The sequence below is a fragment of the Amphiprion ocellaris genome, chromosome 19 (genome assembly GCF_022539595.1).
Source record: "Amphiprion ocellaris isolate individual 3 ecotype Okinawa chromosome 19, ASM2253959v1, whole genome shotgun sequence".
NCBI classification, from domain to species: Eukaryota; Metazoa; Chordata; class Actinopteri; family Pomacentridae; genus Amphiprion; species Amphiprion ocellaris.
In genome coordinates this window covers 24,148,529-24,165,879 of record NC_072784.1, presented here as the reverse complement: position 1 = coordinate 24,165,879, position 17,351 = coordinate 24,148,529, and the positions used below count along the sequence as shown (strand labels likewise).

The 17,351-nt window shown below is 39.5% G+C and overlaps 1 protein-coding gene across 2 annotated transcripts; it reads right to left on the bottom strand.

Annotated features, from left to right (window-relative positions):
* Positions 1-2,559: 2,559 nt before the first annotated feature.
* rras (RAS related) lies at positions 2,560-16,643 on the bottom strand. Of its 2 annotated transcripts, none has more exons than XM_023286709.3 (6): positions 16,031-16,643; positions 14,750-14,837; positions 10,105-10,207; positions 8,119-8,227; positions 7,031-7,135; positions 2,560-5,146 (listed from the first exon to the last, which is right to left on the bottom strand). In XM_023286709.3, exons 1-6 carry the CDS (start codon positions 16,115-16,117, stop codon positions 5,081-5,083), a joined length of 558 nt encoding a protein of 185 aa, XP_023142477.1. In that variant the 5' UTR covers positions 16,118-16,643; the 3' UTR covers positions 2,560-5,080. The 2 variants fall into 2 exon arrangements, with proteins under 2 accessions (XP_023142477.1, XP_023142476.1); XM_023286708.3 differs by having other exon boundaries at positions 7,017-7,135; positions 16,031-16,634.
* Positions 16,644-17,351: the final 708 nt, after the last annotated feature.

Below are 17,351 nucleotides of genomic sequence, written 5' to 3'. Positions count from 1 at the left end.
TACAGTGTTTTCAATGTGCTGTCTGAGGCAGTTGCTTCAAGCCCAAGATAAATTTCCCTGCCTGACAATGAAACATCTATCCACACATGTGGACAAAATTGTTGGTACCCCTCGGTTAATGAAAGAAAAACTCACAATGGTCACAGAAATAATTTGAATCTGACAAAAGTAATAATAAATGAAAATTCTATGAAAATTAACCAGTGAAAATCAGACATTGCTTTTGAACCATGGTTCAATAGAATTATTTTAAAAATAACAGAAAAGACTGAAAATAATGTGACCATAGGGACATGTTCAATCAAGATGTGTCCTCTAATTAGCATCACAGGTGTCTACAAACTTGTAATCAGTCAGTCGGCCTATTTATAGGGTTACAAGTAGTCACTGTGCTGTTTGGTGACATGTACCACACTAAACATGGACCAGAGGAAGCCAAGGAGAGAGTTGTCTCAGGAGATTAGAAAGAAAATTATAGACAAGCATGTTAAAGGTAAAGGCTATAAGACCATCTCCAAGCATCTTGATGTTCCTGTGACTACAGTTGCACATATTATTCAGAAATTTAAGATCCACGGGACTGTAGCCAACCTCCCTGGACGTGGCCGCAGGAAGAAAATTGATGACAAATGGAAGAGACGGATAATAGGAATGGTAACAGAAGAGCCCAGAACAACCTCTAAAGACATTAAAGGTGAACTCCAAGGTCAAAGTACATCAGTGTCACATCGCACCATCCGCTGTTGTTTGAGCCAAAGTGGACTTCATGGGAGAAGACCAAGGAGGACACCATTGTTGTAAACAAGTCATAAAAAAGGCAGACTGGAATTTGCCAAACTGCATGTTGACAAGCCACAAAGCTTCTGGGAGAATGTCCTATGGACAGACGAGACAAAACTGGAACTTTTTGGCAAGGCACATCAGCTCTATGTTTACAGATGCGAAAATGAAGCCTATCAAGAGAAGAACACTGTCCCTACTGTGAAACATGGAGGAGGCTCTGTTATGTTTTGGGGCTGCTTTGCTGCATCTGGCACAGGGTGTCTTGAATCTGTGCAGGGTACAATGAAATCTCATGACTATCAAGGTATTCTAGAGAGAAATGTGCTGCCCAGTGTCAGAAAGCTTGGTCTCAGTTGCAGGTCATGGGTCTTGCAACAGGATAATGACCCAAAACACACAGCTAAAAACACCCAAGAATGGCTAAGAGGAAAACACTGGACTATTCTGAAGTGGCCTTCTATGAGCCCTGATCTAAATCCTATTGAACATCTGTGGAAGGAGCTAAAACATGCTGTGTGGAGAAGGCACCCTTCAAACCTGAGACAGCTGGAGCAGTCTGCTCATGAGGAGTGGACCAGAATACCTGCTGAGAGGTGCAGAAGTTTCATTGACAGTTCCAGAAATTGTTTGATTACAGTGATTGCCTCAAAAGGTTCCATCCATCCATTATCTATACACCGCTTAATCCTCACTAGGGTTGCGGGGGGTGCTGGAGTCTATCCCAGCTGACTCAGGTGAAGGCAGGGGACACCCTTGACAGGTCGCCAGTCTGTCGCAGGGCTACATACAGAGACAAACAATCACTCACACATTCACACCTACGGGCAATTTAGAATGATCAATTAACCTCAGCATATTTTTGGACTGTGGGAGGAAGCCAGAGTACCCAGAGAAAACCCACGCATGCACAGGGAGAACATGCAAACTCCATGCAGAAAGATCCCGGGAAAGCTGGGACGCGAACCAGGGATCTTCTCGCTGCAAGGCGAAAGTGCTAACCACTACACCACTGTGCAGCCGCCTCAAAATGTTGTGCAACAAAATATTAAGTTAAGGGTACCATCATTTTTGTCCAGGCCTGTTTCATGAGTTTATTTTTAAAATAACTCTGTTAAACCACGGTTCAAAAGTAATGTCTGATTTTCATTAGTTAATTTTCATAGAATTTTTATTACTTTTGTCAGATTCAAATTATTTCTGTGACCATTGTGGGTTTTTCTTTCATTAACCAAGGGGTACCAACAATTTTGTCCATGTGTATCTATTATTCAAAGTGTTTTTTTAATTATTATTTTATGTATTTCATGTTTGAAGGTAATCTTTAATCACTGATGGCTGCAGAAGTCTCAGTTTGGTGTATGACTTTGAGAAATGTTGAGAAATGTGGCCATTATTCATCATTAGGCTGTTGATGTGTCACTCCCTGATTTGATAACTATAAATAATATAGGAATAAATGTATGGACTGGTTTCTGTTTTAAACCCGCTGTTTTAAAGTTAGCAGGAGTGCACCACACTGAGTGATGTGTTGGCCCAAACATTGCATAATTTTCTATGAAAAAGTACAGGACATTCGTGTCTTGTATGTCAACTTCCAAAATGGGGCATGCTACCATACATAGGCAACACAGTACATAAACTACAATGTCAAGCGTCTAAGCTGGACAACAGTGCTCACATGACTAAATTAACACCTTTGGTTCTATAGCACTAGGGGATTGGATGTAAAATTTGAAATCTGCATTAGTACATTGACCAATAATTGACACAACAAAATCCAAATTCTCGAAATTTTATGAGTCATACAAGACATTAAAAAAACAACAAAACAAAGTTCAGATAAATGTTTTAATATGTAATAAAGTGATTAGACTTTTATTAAGGTGAGTTGTCTGTCACCGATTTCTGCGAAAAACATCATTATTTACATACACATAATGTTTTCACAGTGACAACTGGGACAAATGGAAAAAGAATGTTAGTATCAGAATGCAGACCATCTAACATCAATATAAAATTCATATAGAATGCATTTCCACAGTATTTCCAACATCTTCATCCCACAGGTCAAATAATGAAATGTGTAAACCTAGAAACAGGTGCTGCTGTTATAATATATTGCCAGGTTGTAGTTCATGTAACCTACATTAAACCATTTTTGTATTAATAGAATAGAATGCTTTTATTGTCATTATGCACACACAATGTATAACAAAATTATTATTGACAATTCTTGTGGTGTATATAAACACTGTTGACAGTACAATACAATACATAAACCTCTTTCTCATCCACCTAGTGTAAGACATGAATGGGTCTCTGTTGTCTCTCTGGATAGTGCACAATCTAATATTGAAATCATATCTGTTATTTATGGAAGTTTCAATATTCTGCCTCTTTATGGCAACATAAATGGAAAGATGGTGAGGAGGCAAGAGATGCAGCAGCTGGAACAAGAAAAGCACTCAGAGTGCAGTACTCCACCAAAGCTTCTGAGGCCTTGTCCACACGTAGCCGGGTATCTCACAAAACGAAGATATTTTTCTACGATTCGGCCTATCATCCACACGAAAACGCAGATTTACGTCATCAAAAACAATTCTTTTTAAAAAACTCCGACCAGCGTGAAGATTTGCGAATTCTCCGTTTTATGCGTCTGCATGTGGACATCAGTAACCGGGGTTTTGCGTTTCGAAACGTCACCGCCTGCGACAAAATATGTTCTTACGTCACATATGCGACCTGTGTTTACATTCGGTAACAGTATGGATGCTCTCACAAGGTTTTGGGCGCTGTTTCTTGTACAGGCGCTTTTTACTTGCTTGTTTTTACAAGCCCAGATACTGCTCCACATTCAACAACACAGGCGAAGGACGACGTTAAGGACGGTTATTCTCCACCACCTTACTCTGATTGGATAGGATTTGGGGAACTACTGCCACCTAAAGGTCCGGCATGCTTATGAATGTGCTTAAAAATGCACTTATGCAGTTAGGTGTGGATGAAGTTTTTTTCTAAAAACAAGGTGGTGTGTACGTAAGTTTTTTTTCTAGATGGAGGGGGCAGGATATTCGGTTTTACAAAAACCCTGCTACGTGTGGACAAGGCCTCAGTCTTTGTATGATTTCCGACGGATGAAATCTTTAATAAAAAATGACCTTGCACTGAGCACAGGCATGTGTCATGCATGTGTACGTTATGTACGGATACTGAATCGCATGACCTAAATATGTAGCAGGCGGCTGGAATTGATGGGACTTGGAAACACTCCCACAATTTAATCAATTGTTCCTTATATCATTTCTGACGGATAAGTCCCGATAAGTCCACAGCGGTCAATTTGCAGTAGGATCACAATCATGTGATCGCCAGCAGACTGCTGACGTAGTGTTTGCTTGTTGTCATAGTGCTGCAGTGCCGCTATCTCGCAATACAGAAATCTTTAACAAATCCGTGTATCCAGACTATAAGCTGCATCACTGCCAAAATCTAATCAGGTGGTCCTTGTGTCATTTTTGACCTTTCCTGAAAATGTCATTCAAATCCGTTTTTGAGTAATGCTGCACACAGAAAGACAGACAAAGCCTCATCACATAAGTCCACCAAGGAACGCAGCGGAGTAATAATTCTGCTCTGGGGCTTTTGCTGCCCCCTGCAGGAAGTCGTGGAACATGACAACATCTGGATGTTCGGCGTGCCTTTGGGAGTGACACATTTCACAAGCAAGTTATAATGTTATATGTACATTTCTGATGTGCTCCTTTTTGGACACTAAAGTGACAGTATTGGAGCTAAATCGTTCATGTGATTTTACTACATAGACATTTAATGATGTCTGTCTGTCTGCCTTGTTCTCCTTCTGGAAAAAATTAAGAAGATAAACTGCTGATTCTTTTGTTTGGCCAAGCAAAGATGGCAATTTGTCTAAGCAGCAAATCAAAAATGGACAGAGGCCAGGGGTGTGATTCTTTATCAGTCTAGTAATAGCAAGTGTGCTAGTAGAACATAAGAATTATGTAAAATTGGCAGATTTGGACTCTTTTCAAAACAATTATCAAGTCTTTCTAAACATTTTTCCTTAAAGGGCCTGGGAATCACTTTTGGACACGAGTCAATCGTATGTATTTTTTTTTGTTTTATATGGTGTTTGGCTATTAGTTGTTGTAATTTATTGTGAATGTTGAATAATTTTCTCTCTCTCTTTCTGTGTCTGTCTCAAACACACCTTTTGGGACAAGCTGTAGAGAGTTGATTTGGTGTCCAGTGCAGCAATGCTTAGAGGATAACACAGGGACAGCTACCACTTTTCTGTTTCCCTGTGTGATGGGTTGGAGTAGGAGGACTTTCCATTTCCTGAAAATTTCTGTGAATTAAGAAGAGGAGATATAAAACAAGAGGAATCAATCATTCTCAAGTTTTGCTACTGCTCACAGCGGGCACAGCATCCCCTTTTGCACATTACGCAATGTCATTTGATGTACTGTTATCCGCAAAACTGATTCATGTACGTTTAAGAGGTCTTAGGAGAAAAAGCTGTAGGGAATTTCTTGGTCATAGAGATTAAGGTATTAATCCATGGACACAGGTTCTGCTTTTGATTTGTTGCCTGACTTGGGAGGCAATGGTTCAGGGATAGAGCAGGCTGTCAACTCATAGCAAGGCTGGCAGTTCAATCCTTTGTCCCTCTGCATTTTCAAGTTATAAAGTCATACACCAGCAATGTGTGGCTGCATATATTTAATTGGACATGGCAGCTCTGTAGAGACTGGTGTGTGAATGTGTATCTGAATAGGAAATATTGTAAAACACTTTGAGTACAACTACAGTAGAAAAGTGTTTTATAAGAGCACACTACAACACTTAAAATCTCGCCAGGACTATGGAGGTAACATCCAGGTTGCAGGTATATTCAGTGTTTGGCAGCAGTGGTGCAATAACAGCAGCCACAATATTCCTACTGCATGTGCACTGACAACAATAACAAGGGGTTGTACAATACATTGTTATCAGGGCTGATATAGACATTGATTACTACTAATCAACAAGACTGATATCTGACATTTGGAAATGATTTGCATTACCAGTACAAGCAAAAATCTTTGTGTCAAAATTTAACTCCAACTTAAAACTTTGTTGAAATGCCTTTATCTTCGTTTTCCATGTTTCATTAAAAGAGAACATTTCAACAACTATTCTTTAGTTTTTATTAACATTTTTCACGATGTGAAGCCAATAAAGTCACCACTCTGTGAACCCAAGTCACAGATTGGTGACTTTAGAGAGGTGAATGCATCCCAACCAAAATCGCACATTTTATATGCATTTTACTGGGAACCAATATGAAAAAATAACTAAACAGATAATAACCATAGCAAGAATAAAAGAAAAATAACGAATATCGGATCCTATAATCATTCAGGCCAATTATCAGTCAACCCCTAAACCAACATTGTATAAAAGGACAGCAGAGAATGCTTGTTGGACAAACCAACATGTCCACACACTCACTGATATCAGCCTGTAGTCAGACAGGAGCTGTTGGAGAAAAAACAGTTACCTCCTTCCTTTAGATTGAGCCATACCATCAGCACATTGGGGGTGAAAAAAAGGCTGAACCATGCTCAAGTGTTGATGCACCTCAGGGGAAATGCTGCACTAACCAATCAAATATATACAAGCACACATTCCTGGTGTATGACTTTATAACGGGAAAGTTGTATTTCTACTGTTTTTCTCATGATTGTTGTGACAAAAGATAAGCTAGTTGCCATCATGATGTAAATTCAGTTCTAACATCTTGTCTATGAGCAAATGGAAAATCGTACAATGTTTTAATATTTGAGAGACCTTCAAACACCCAATCTGTTCTCCTACCCGGCTTTCCAGATCCAACTGAGTTGTCAAAAATATGACAACAAAAGTCTGCACCGTCTTACGCAAGGCTGTTTTTTGATTCCTAGCTTAAGGAACCTGCAGTCATATGTTAAATGTGAAATTGTGGACCAGAAGATTTCTCAGTGTCTGGTGAGAAAATCGTACAACCAAACAAAGCAGAAAAATAAAAAAAAGATGAAGTAGAAATATGAATGCAATGTTTGCAGTCGAGCATAATGGAAAATTATTGCAGTATATAGTTTGACAAACTGAACAATATTTTAAATTTCCAACCCCTTATGCCAACCCCAACAGGGCTGCAAACTAAAATGGAGTTTTAAAAAAAATGACAACCATACCTGATAATACGCACCAGCTCCAAGAAGGCTTCATCCACATTGTAGCGATTCTTGGCTGAAGCCTCCATGTAATAGATCCTGTTCTCTCTAGCAAATACCTGAGCATCCTCCCTGGAGATCTGCAGACACAGTTAATAATATCATCTAGTCAGCCCTTATAAACTGCATGCCATATATACTTCTATCCTATTGTATACTACACTGTACAATAACTGATCCATTTCTGTTTTCTTGGATTTCTTTCTTCTGTTTTTGGCCATTTATCAGTGATTTCATTTTACTTGCTCAGCTGATTCATCTACAAACCGATCTGATGTCGATTTACATGAGAAGTCAAGTAAAATGGAGGTTGAACTTTAAACAGAGATCAGAGATGGCCTATTTAGCATTTTAAAAAGCTAATCTGTTATAATTAAAACCATTGAAGATGGTGTTGATATATGGAACATTTTGATAAATCCTTGTGTTTCTGATGGCCTGTGCAAACTGAAGGCAGGAGGAAACTGTCCGTCTTGACTGCTGCGTGCCCTATCTGCTTTTGAAGCATGACATAGTTCATCTCAACCTAATCTTGTATACACAAAGGGGCAGACTGGAAGATGAGACAAGGTCACACAAGTGGGAAAATTACAAAGACAGGAAGAAAAACCTCAAGTTACAGAAAAGAAAAGTGATATTTTCAAAATAAATCCAAAGACCATGAGAAAACTCATTATATTTCGATAAACAGCAGTCCAATTTTTGTATGGTAAGTGTTTGGGCCAGATAAGACATAGTAGGTTACGGTTGGCTTAAATGGTTTTTGCATTTACAAATGGGACATGTAGGAAATATGATGTTTATTTACTATTTATTTGTTTCTGTGTTGTGGTTGTCCAGCGTGCCCAGGTCACAGCTGTGTCTGAGCCAGTCTGTCTAGCAAGCAGTTAACATTAACTGTAGTGAAACTGAACCAGAAATTTGCTGACGTCTCTGAATTTTGAGCAAACACTGATGGATTCCTTGACAGTCCCTCTGGAGTACATCTGCGTGCATTCCACTATATTCCAGGAACAGTGAGGAAACTCTCTGACATCAGAGAGTACATAAAGAAATTCGTTACCACTCTTTGCTGTTCCAGATCAGCTTTGTTTCCAACCAGAACCATGGGGAAGTCGTCCCGGTCTTTCACTCTTAGGATCTGCGTGTGGAATTTCTGGACCTCGTGGTAGCTGTTGGAAGAATAGAGAGAAGTGTTATTAAATACTGTGCATTAGCCGCAATGAATCAGTTTATTGTACAGCGCACAGACCACAATTCATTAGTCCTACTGTTTTTTAAATCGTCAGATTTGTGCAGTTTGTCAAAGTATTCGGTTCTTCACAATATCTTCAGGACTGTGCCACATTGATCGATATTTGCATTTTTCATATCAATTTATGGACAACCATATGCTCGATGCCAACCATAGAGCTTTGGCGTGGTTGAGTAAATGGTGCAGATCTATTACCCTGTTAAAACAGCCTGAATGCACATTAGCTCTGCTGCAAACAAAACAGATACAAGAATAGCAACAGTAATTTAGTGCATTACACTCAAACTGCTGTCATGCCCAGTGTAAAAACTACGTTTGCTTTGTGAAAATTTTAAGTAGTCCAATTAGGGATGCAAATTTTAAAAAAATTTTCTTGTTCAGTAGTCTTCATCAGCATGATCATTCAGTGATTAATCAATTAGTAAGACAAATGAAATATAGCCACTTGTACTAAAATCAGACACATCAAATTCGCCTTTAAAGCAGTGGACAATTTAATCCCTCAGCTACTGGATACCGTTAACAGCCACAAAACTCTTTGTCATGGTGGCCCTGTTAAACTCACACAATGCTCTCTGATTGCTAACAATTAGTTGCCTGTAGTCCAAGCGACTGTATCCTCAGGTTGCTACAGTGGTAACACAGCAAATGAGTTGTGGTTTTCTATCTCATCAAACAATAAGAAGCTCTATGTGGTCGTGCAACCAGGTGCTATAGTACATTGTCTGACATGCATGACAGTCATCTTCTGCCCTATCAGTTCATATATATTTTTAATTGGTTAAATTATTAACAGCAATTAATAAATTGCTGCCACTAAGTCGGAAACTGCTGCTTCCATTTTCTGAATCTGCAGAAGTGATTGCACCCAACCACAGACTGAAGCCAAAAACAACTGATACCATGATGGAATAATAGCGTAGTGGTACAGAAAAAAACGCATTTATCAGACTAAGCTGAAGGATTTCAGAAAAAATAATATCTATATAATGGATCAATTCGAAAATATTATAAAAATTCAATAAATAATTATACATATTTATATCAACAGATCACGTGTTGACATCATTCAGTAATCGGTTATTTCAATTAATCGCTGGGCTGGCAGTCATCAACAACTCTTAAACCTAACATCGTCAAATATGGTATCCCAGGAAAGGTTTTGCAACACATATAGTTTCTTTCTCATATAGTTAGTGTTTAGAGTGTGTGTAAGATGTGTGGGTTAAACTAGTCAATGATACTGAATCCACTTCCTGTATCTGTTAGGGTGGACAGTGAGTGCTTACATCAGTTACACCACCAGTCACAAGTGACCGCACTTCCTCATGAGCAGAAACACTGACTGCCACAAAGTGACACGTATGGTGACCAACCATGCAGCACACTGAGCTCACTTACAGTATAGACTAGAGGCACATGTTACGGAGACTCCATTACTAATTTTCAAATTTTTCTGTCACCTTTTTGTAGGTTTGCAACTCATTAATAAACAAATATAGAAAAAAACTCATGAAGGTCCTGCTGTTTAGTTTATTTAGAGTTAATAAACCAAAAATCTATATTTTTTTCATTGTTGACTTTCAGTGAATGCATAAAAACACTTAAACTTAACGTCCTTTTTTATAATAATAATAATGATAAAAGCAAAAAAAAATTAATCTCATGGTGGTCACTTATCTGTTTCATTACTCATCTCACATTCAAATACACAATGAAATAACCTAGATGTCATCAGTGCACACTTATGGATGAGCTAATGAGCAAGGAACACACACACAATCATGCCATTACCTGCCCCGGTCGTTGAGTGCAAACACCAGTAAGAAGCCTTCTCCCGAGCGCATGTACTGCTCCCTCATCGCACCAAACTCCTCTTGGCCGGCTGTATCCAAGACTAACATACACACATAATGAAAGTTGTAAATAAAAATTTTGCCGCCTAAACACAGCACCAAAGCACATTAGCTCGGTTTCACATTCAGGGATTAAATAAAACCAGGAATAAATTAATCTGGTTACATTAATCCACACTAATCCAGTTGCTTTCTGAGATGTATTTAACTTCAGATTAACTAGTTCCAGACTACAGAGTCTCAGACTAAGTTAATTAAGGACAACTCAGATCATGTTTTGGAAGCCGAATCAGATTAACAATATGCACATGGTGCCGAGGTGAGGGTGCTCTGAAAACCTGGAGTGGAATAATCCAATATAAGTTTTAGCAGTGTGTGTGTGTGTGTGTGTGTGTGTGCGTGTGTGCGTGGAACAGGAGTTTGACCCCTGATCTATAACAGAGAAAGGAAAAAGAAAGTGTTCAAAAAAACTTCAGTGAAAGCGACAAGACACTTTAAAAGAAATTATTTCCAAGTACCTAATTGAAGACAAACATCATGAGTCAACGACAGAAAGCAAAAAAAAGAAAGGCATTGACTGCAATTTTGAATGAATGTAACTCAAATGAAAAAGTAACCAACAGGACTCTCCAACAACTTCAGGGGTAAGATAAATTTACATTATCTATGATGGCCTGATTGTACTATTCATTCACTTTGAAATGTGTGTCTTCTCATTTGGCGCACACACGCACACACGTGCACTCACACACACACGCACACACATGCACACACACACACACACACACACACACACACACACACACGTTCTTATATTGACATATGACCGAGGAGACTTGATAACTAGGATAACTGAAAGCCAGCAACCCTTGGAAGGTATCCCAGATGATGATCATCTGGACAGTTCAGGTGGGGAGTCCAATACTCAGTTGCTTTAATGTGTACTATTTTCCCCAGCAGATTAGCATAAGCTAAATAGCATTGTCATTTGCATTCTGATTAAAAAAATCATGGCCTCAGTTATTGAAATCTTATATCTAATATTGGAATTTTTTTATAGAAAAAGATGAACGGAGCTTGAACCAGATGTTAGAGGGGCCGGAGCAGAGTTAAGAAAATCAGCCCTCTGCACCTGCAGCAGCAGCCAGCATCTCCAACCCAGGCTGCAGGCCAAGAGGGAACTGGCTGACCATTCATGAGAAACTTGCCATAGAGTTCCATGTGCGTTTTACAATATTTAAAAGAAGAACATGAATTCAAGATGAAAATCCTTCATGTTGAGTTGTCCCTTAAAGAGATGGAGAGACATGAAGCAGCAGCAATATGTCAGTGTTCTTTGTAACAAAGCCTCTGATAACCTTGTGCCTTTGTGAATTAAAAACATTACAATGAAATAATAATTCAACCAAAATTTCTGAAGCAATGAACCATCTCCATCACTTATCTTCATCTTCGCCATTTTCAAAATATGATACATTAGGCAGAAAACACAAAATGTAATGCATAACAACACAAATGCCATCACTTGTGTATCACTCCAGTTATTTTTTATAAAAAGTGCTGCAAAGCAAAGGTGGTCTGTAAGTGTGTCCAGTTTTGTCATTGGCTACTTCTGCCATGGGAACATGTGGGTCATTACAATATTCAGTTGGTAGGTCAGAAGGTTCCACATGCCAAAAACCTCAAGGTGATAAGTACTTGTAAGGAAGGAGGTATAGGGGTTCCCCTCACTGAGTCACATGAAAGCTTTGTCTGAAGCAAACAAAAGATTTTAGCTGCATTGTATTTGTACATATGAAAACTGTCACAAAAATCTGTGTCATCAAATTCATTCAGCGGGTTACTTGTGTCTCTGAGCAATCTTCTTTCTGGTCTTGGTGGTGGTCTTTCAGCGTCATTGATGTAGTCAAGGTACAGTAATCCATTTTCATCATGCACCGTGAGGCCTACAGCCTTTAGTCTGAAGTTAAACCTGCCTCTGTCCAGGTTTAATTTAAGTTTTGATTTAGACCTGGATTAGCTCTAGTCTCCCTTCAAGAAAGGAGATTATTTAACTCAAGACTAGGACAAGTCTGAGACTATTTTAATCCATGCCTGAGAAAGCCATTTCAGTAAGTCCTGGTTTACAATGTGATTTAGTCAAGAACTAGGGCTTAATTCCTGTATGGGAAACCGGGCCATTATGTCCAAATATTTGTCCTTGTCTGATGTTTAGCCACCACATGGTGCCAGAACAACTTCGTGGCTCATCGTCACAAGTTCTCAGTGTCTCTGGAACTCTGCTGGAAGGATGAACTTCATTTTTCCAAAAGCCATTTCCTCCTATGGGGTTTTGATAATGGTAGTGGAGACAGCTATTCATCCATGTCTGTCTAAAGTACCCCATGCTAAAATCTCTTGACTGCAGAAGACATAGCGTGACTCACATCATTTCAATTCTCATAAAATCATTCCATGGCTCCTCGTGTCATATGGAAGAGGGCACTGGATAAAACCACTCCCATCATGACAGAATTTTTCATTGTATGTTAAAAGTGGTCACTCAACAACTTTGTATTGGTTTGCAGTCACTCTTCCCTCCAAGGTGACAAGTGTAACATCCCAGGAAAAAACACAGAACCACTGGATTCCTTCACTCTAGGAGACAAGCCTTCAGGGCTTGTATTGTTCTCTTGGGGTACACCACATATTCACTCACCCAATTGAAAAAAACTCTTGTCACTACTTACTTGTATCCACATCTCTGTAGCCCATTGGTTTCTATGGTTTCTGCACCACTGGACTCTCAAAAGTGCATTTATCTGTGTACGTAATTGTTGACAGATTGTTCTTGCTGAGTCTGATCATATCCTGCATTGACATTCTTAGTCACCTGGAGAGTTGTCTATTTTTATTTCAGATGGCACTAATGCACCCGCATCATAGCTATCAAAAGTGCACTGTCAACCAGTCTCCCACCCTGCTTACTGATATCTTTCACACAGATTTTAATGCAGATGTCACTGTTACTATTGAAGTACTAACCTGTTAAGTTTTGTGGCTGAAGCTAATGCCAGCAGAGTCCCCAACAAAAAAAAACCTTTTTCACTTAGATCTTTTCTTCTTACCATCTTGATACAAAATCAGAATCAACTGGGCCTGCTCAGCATTATTTACATTACACACAGCATGATTGGATCTCTAGTCACAATTAAACCACTAAAAACTCATCTGTGGGTATAAAAACTATATATTTAGAAGTTTTTTTTCCAAAAAAATTCTACCCTGCCTTCAAATGTCTTAGATGGAACTCTACACTGTTGCTTCCTCTGGACTGTGCAGATCTATAAAGTTCCTGCCTTTCTCTCCACCAACCCATCCCCACTCAAGCACACCAGCTCACCTACAATTCTACTTGAAAAAACTTCTCTGTACTACACAATGTCAAGTTGTGACATTACTGTAATTCAGCTATGCATGTTTGAATCAGAAACTAATTTTGAAGAGGAACTGGTTCCTGAAGATTGGTTCCTGAAGTTTGTTTTTGGATAAAGGACTTTTTATATAATCAGCCATGGAAAATCACAGTATATGGCATTAATCTGAGAGTCTTATTGTAAATACAGGAGTTACGTGAGGCTAAGAGAATAATGTCTTAACTTGGGAGCATAAGGTGTGTGCTGATCATGTTTTGTCATTAGATTTAAGTCAGCATCTCTTTTTTTGACAGATATGTCTCTGAAAAACTATAAAAATCATAAAGTAATCAAAAAGCACTACCACGTCCTGCAGTTCTTCAGGTGTCTGAACAATTATCTTCTACTGGTGTGAATGAGAACACATTCTGTCCACTGATGAAGGTAAAAATACTCCTCATGTAAAATGTAGTATTAAACTCAATGTAATTTTAGTTTTTGACCAATAATTCAATATAAATTCATTCTCCATACCACATTTGTTTGGAATAAGAAAGAGCTGCAGCTAGGAAAGCCCATGCTCCTGTTGAGGACTAAATTTGCAATTAGAAAGAACATTTCTGTGCCATAACATGTTAGTCTCACCCTTTAAACCAGCCACCCACAGCACACTGCAACATCTGTGTACACATCACTCTAAGATGCAAAGAATACCATGTAATAAGTGGAATTTCTTTGTGGTTTTAGTGATAATGACTTTTTACTTTTTTTGTTCTCCAAAGAAGCTTACATTTATCAATGCTGATCTCCAGCTATATTTGCAAAGGGCAAAGTAATGAGAAGATTATCGCATTATGAAGGCTACAGTGCTGAAAACATATCATATATGGAGCAGCCAAGGCATACAAACAGCAGCTCTGCACGGTTAATCTGTATACATCTGATGATTCCATTATACAGAGTGGTGAAACACCAGCGTGCATACACACACTCTATCTTGACAACATGAGCCTCGTACAAGTCCTAACTAGGCAATGAAACATCCCAAGAACAAACATGCAGTCTGTCTCATAACAAATCACAGTGCAACACACACTTGGCTTTCAGATTAAGCTTTTAACACACCCCAAAATTATGCTAACAAACAATGTGAATCATGTATTTATGTCCAATGTAATGCAGTCTTACTATCCAGCCGGGTCTCCTTTCCATCCACAGTGCAGATCTTGGTGTAGGAGTCTTCGATGGTAGGGTCGTAGTCTGACACAAAGTATGACTGTAGGACACACTCAGTGTTAATCACAAGCTACAATTTTTCCAAAAAATATTTCATTCCATCCTAGATGCCTATTGAAGAAGGGCAATTTGTTACCAATTTTGTCCTGGCTAAAAAAAGAATCTGTACCTCCTTTTAGCAGGGCAACACATGTGAGTACTAAAGTAACATGGAAAATACAATTTTGAGCCTTACGCGACTGTTCAGTCACTTCACACCTTTTACACCCCATGTGGTAATGCTATTTTTGTTAACGTTCCTCTCAGTTCATTGCTCAAACCCCAAAAAAACCCATCTCTATGTATCAGAGTTACGAATTTAGAAGTTTTTACACGAAAATAATCATTTCCTCCTTTAAAGTGACTTAGATGTAATTCCACACTATTACTCTTTCTAGAATATGCAGATCTACAGAAAGCAGCCCTAAAAGAGGTTCTACAGGGGCAGTTCTTGTGGTCAGAACACACACAAAGGTTCAGGCTGCCCTAAAATGACCTGGTCCTGTAGTGGAAAAAGCAAATAAACTTACAGGAGCCCTACCCTACAAGCTAACAGTATTAGTTCCTTAGGTTTGTTACACATGAAACCCTGGAAATCTGAATCTGTGTTTCTGAGACCATCATCAATACACCGCCATGCTAACAAGACAATAAACACTTGATTTTCAGAGGGTCTTTGTCAATTAAGTTATATTTGTCAGTACCATTTGTCTGTCTGTCTTTATGTCAGATAATTACGCAAAAACGAAGGAACCAAATTTGTCGAATCTCAGACACTGCAGAGCTCCCCCCTCATCAAACTACTGTTGATCAATCTGGCAGTCATAGCCAGACACGAAAAAATGTGTGACATTTCTTAACATTCAACTGCAAATCATGACTTGTGAAACAGTAGATTTCAACTACAACCGTTCATAGCTGCAGTAGGTTCCAGTCACAGCAAACATCATGTCTACGTATGCTTATTTCTGTCACCACTGATACCGTGTGACAACAATGCAACAGAACTTTAACGAAACTAAAGCCAACATGATGCTCTCTGTAATGGACTACACACTGCAAACAAAATGCAAGTAGATTTTTATGATTACCCTGTATTGTCAGTAAGTCTTTTAAAAAGACACTGAAACATCTAACATAAATTGACGGTATTCCTATACATGACAGTTGTGTAACATGTAGTACAGTCAGTACCTGGATGAACTGGATGGTCAGCGCGCTCTTCCCCACCCCTCCTCCTCCCACAACCACCAATTTGAATCTTTCCTCTTCTCCACTCATTTTGAACTGGGATTTGTCCTAAACAAACACTGTCCACCAGCGGATAAAAAGCCAACTCGAAGTGCTGCTGAAATCCGCCTGGGAACGTTCAAGTTAGCAAAAGACACCAACACGGTGCCGCTTCAAACTGAAACTTCTTTTCTTCATCGACGTTTTCAGCGCACAACCACGGAGTTGAGCTCCACACGTGAAAAACCAAAGTCGTGCTGGAGTTCCACTATCGGTCCGACCAACAACATCTACTTCTAGAACAGCGCCTTTTCGCTTCACTTTCAGCTCAGAATCGGGCGGTGTCGTTGCTGGCTCCTTTTCTCGTTTTTGCTCTTTTCTCTTTGGCCTCCAGACAGCTTCTGCGGGCGGAACTGCTTCCTCTTTTCTCTTTCCTTAAGAAAATGAAGCAGCTCGCCCACTAAAGTCGAGGTGTGCTTCAGAACAGCGACACATCGACCCCAGCTGCCCGCCACTGCTGCTCTCTCCTCATTAAAGTCACTCTGACCACAGTAAATCCTACTTCGTGTCAGTTTCCTTATTTGGTCATTTGGAGTATCTGTGACATCACGTCAGCCTCATATACAGGACGTCAGATCAACACTATTCTACACAATCTTTGTAAACGCAGAGACTGCTGTCCTGTTGCCTCAGACCAAGTGTTTTATTTGGCACAAGACCAAATGTTTCACAACACTCGGTTAATAAGTAAGCAAACTCTTCATAACATCATCTAAAGATCATTTTATGTGAAATCCCTGTGGCAAGTCTGTGTGGAAGAAGCTGTAGTACTTTGAAAATCTGCGCCCCAAGACAACACATCTATTTGGATACGTGCCAGAAAGTGTGTGACAGCTCTAATGGTGAACCTGAGAATTAGACTGTACAACATCACAGGATGCACATGAAATCTACGGGGGGTGGGGGGCAGCTGGGAGCCTATCCCAGCTGACATGGGGCGAAGGCAGAGGACACCCTGAACAGGTCGCGAGTCTGTGGCAGGGCTGCATATACAAACAATCACACTCGCATTCACACCTACGGGCAATTTAGAATAAATTAACCTCAGCATATTTTTGGATTGTGGGAGGAAGCTGGAGTACCTGGAGAAAACCCACGCATTGCACAGGGAGAACATGCAAACTCCATGCAGAAAGATCCCGGGAAGGCCGAGACGCGACGCGACACACATATATACACACACACACACACACACACACACACACACACACACACACACACACAC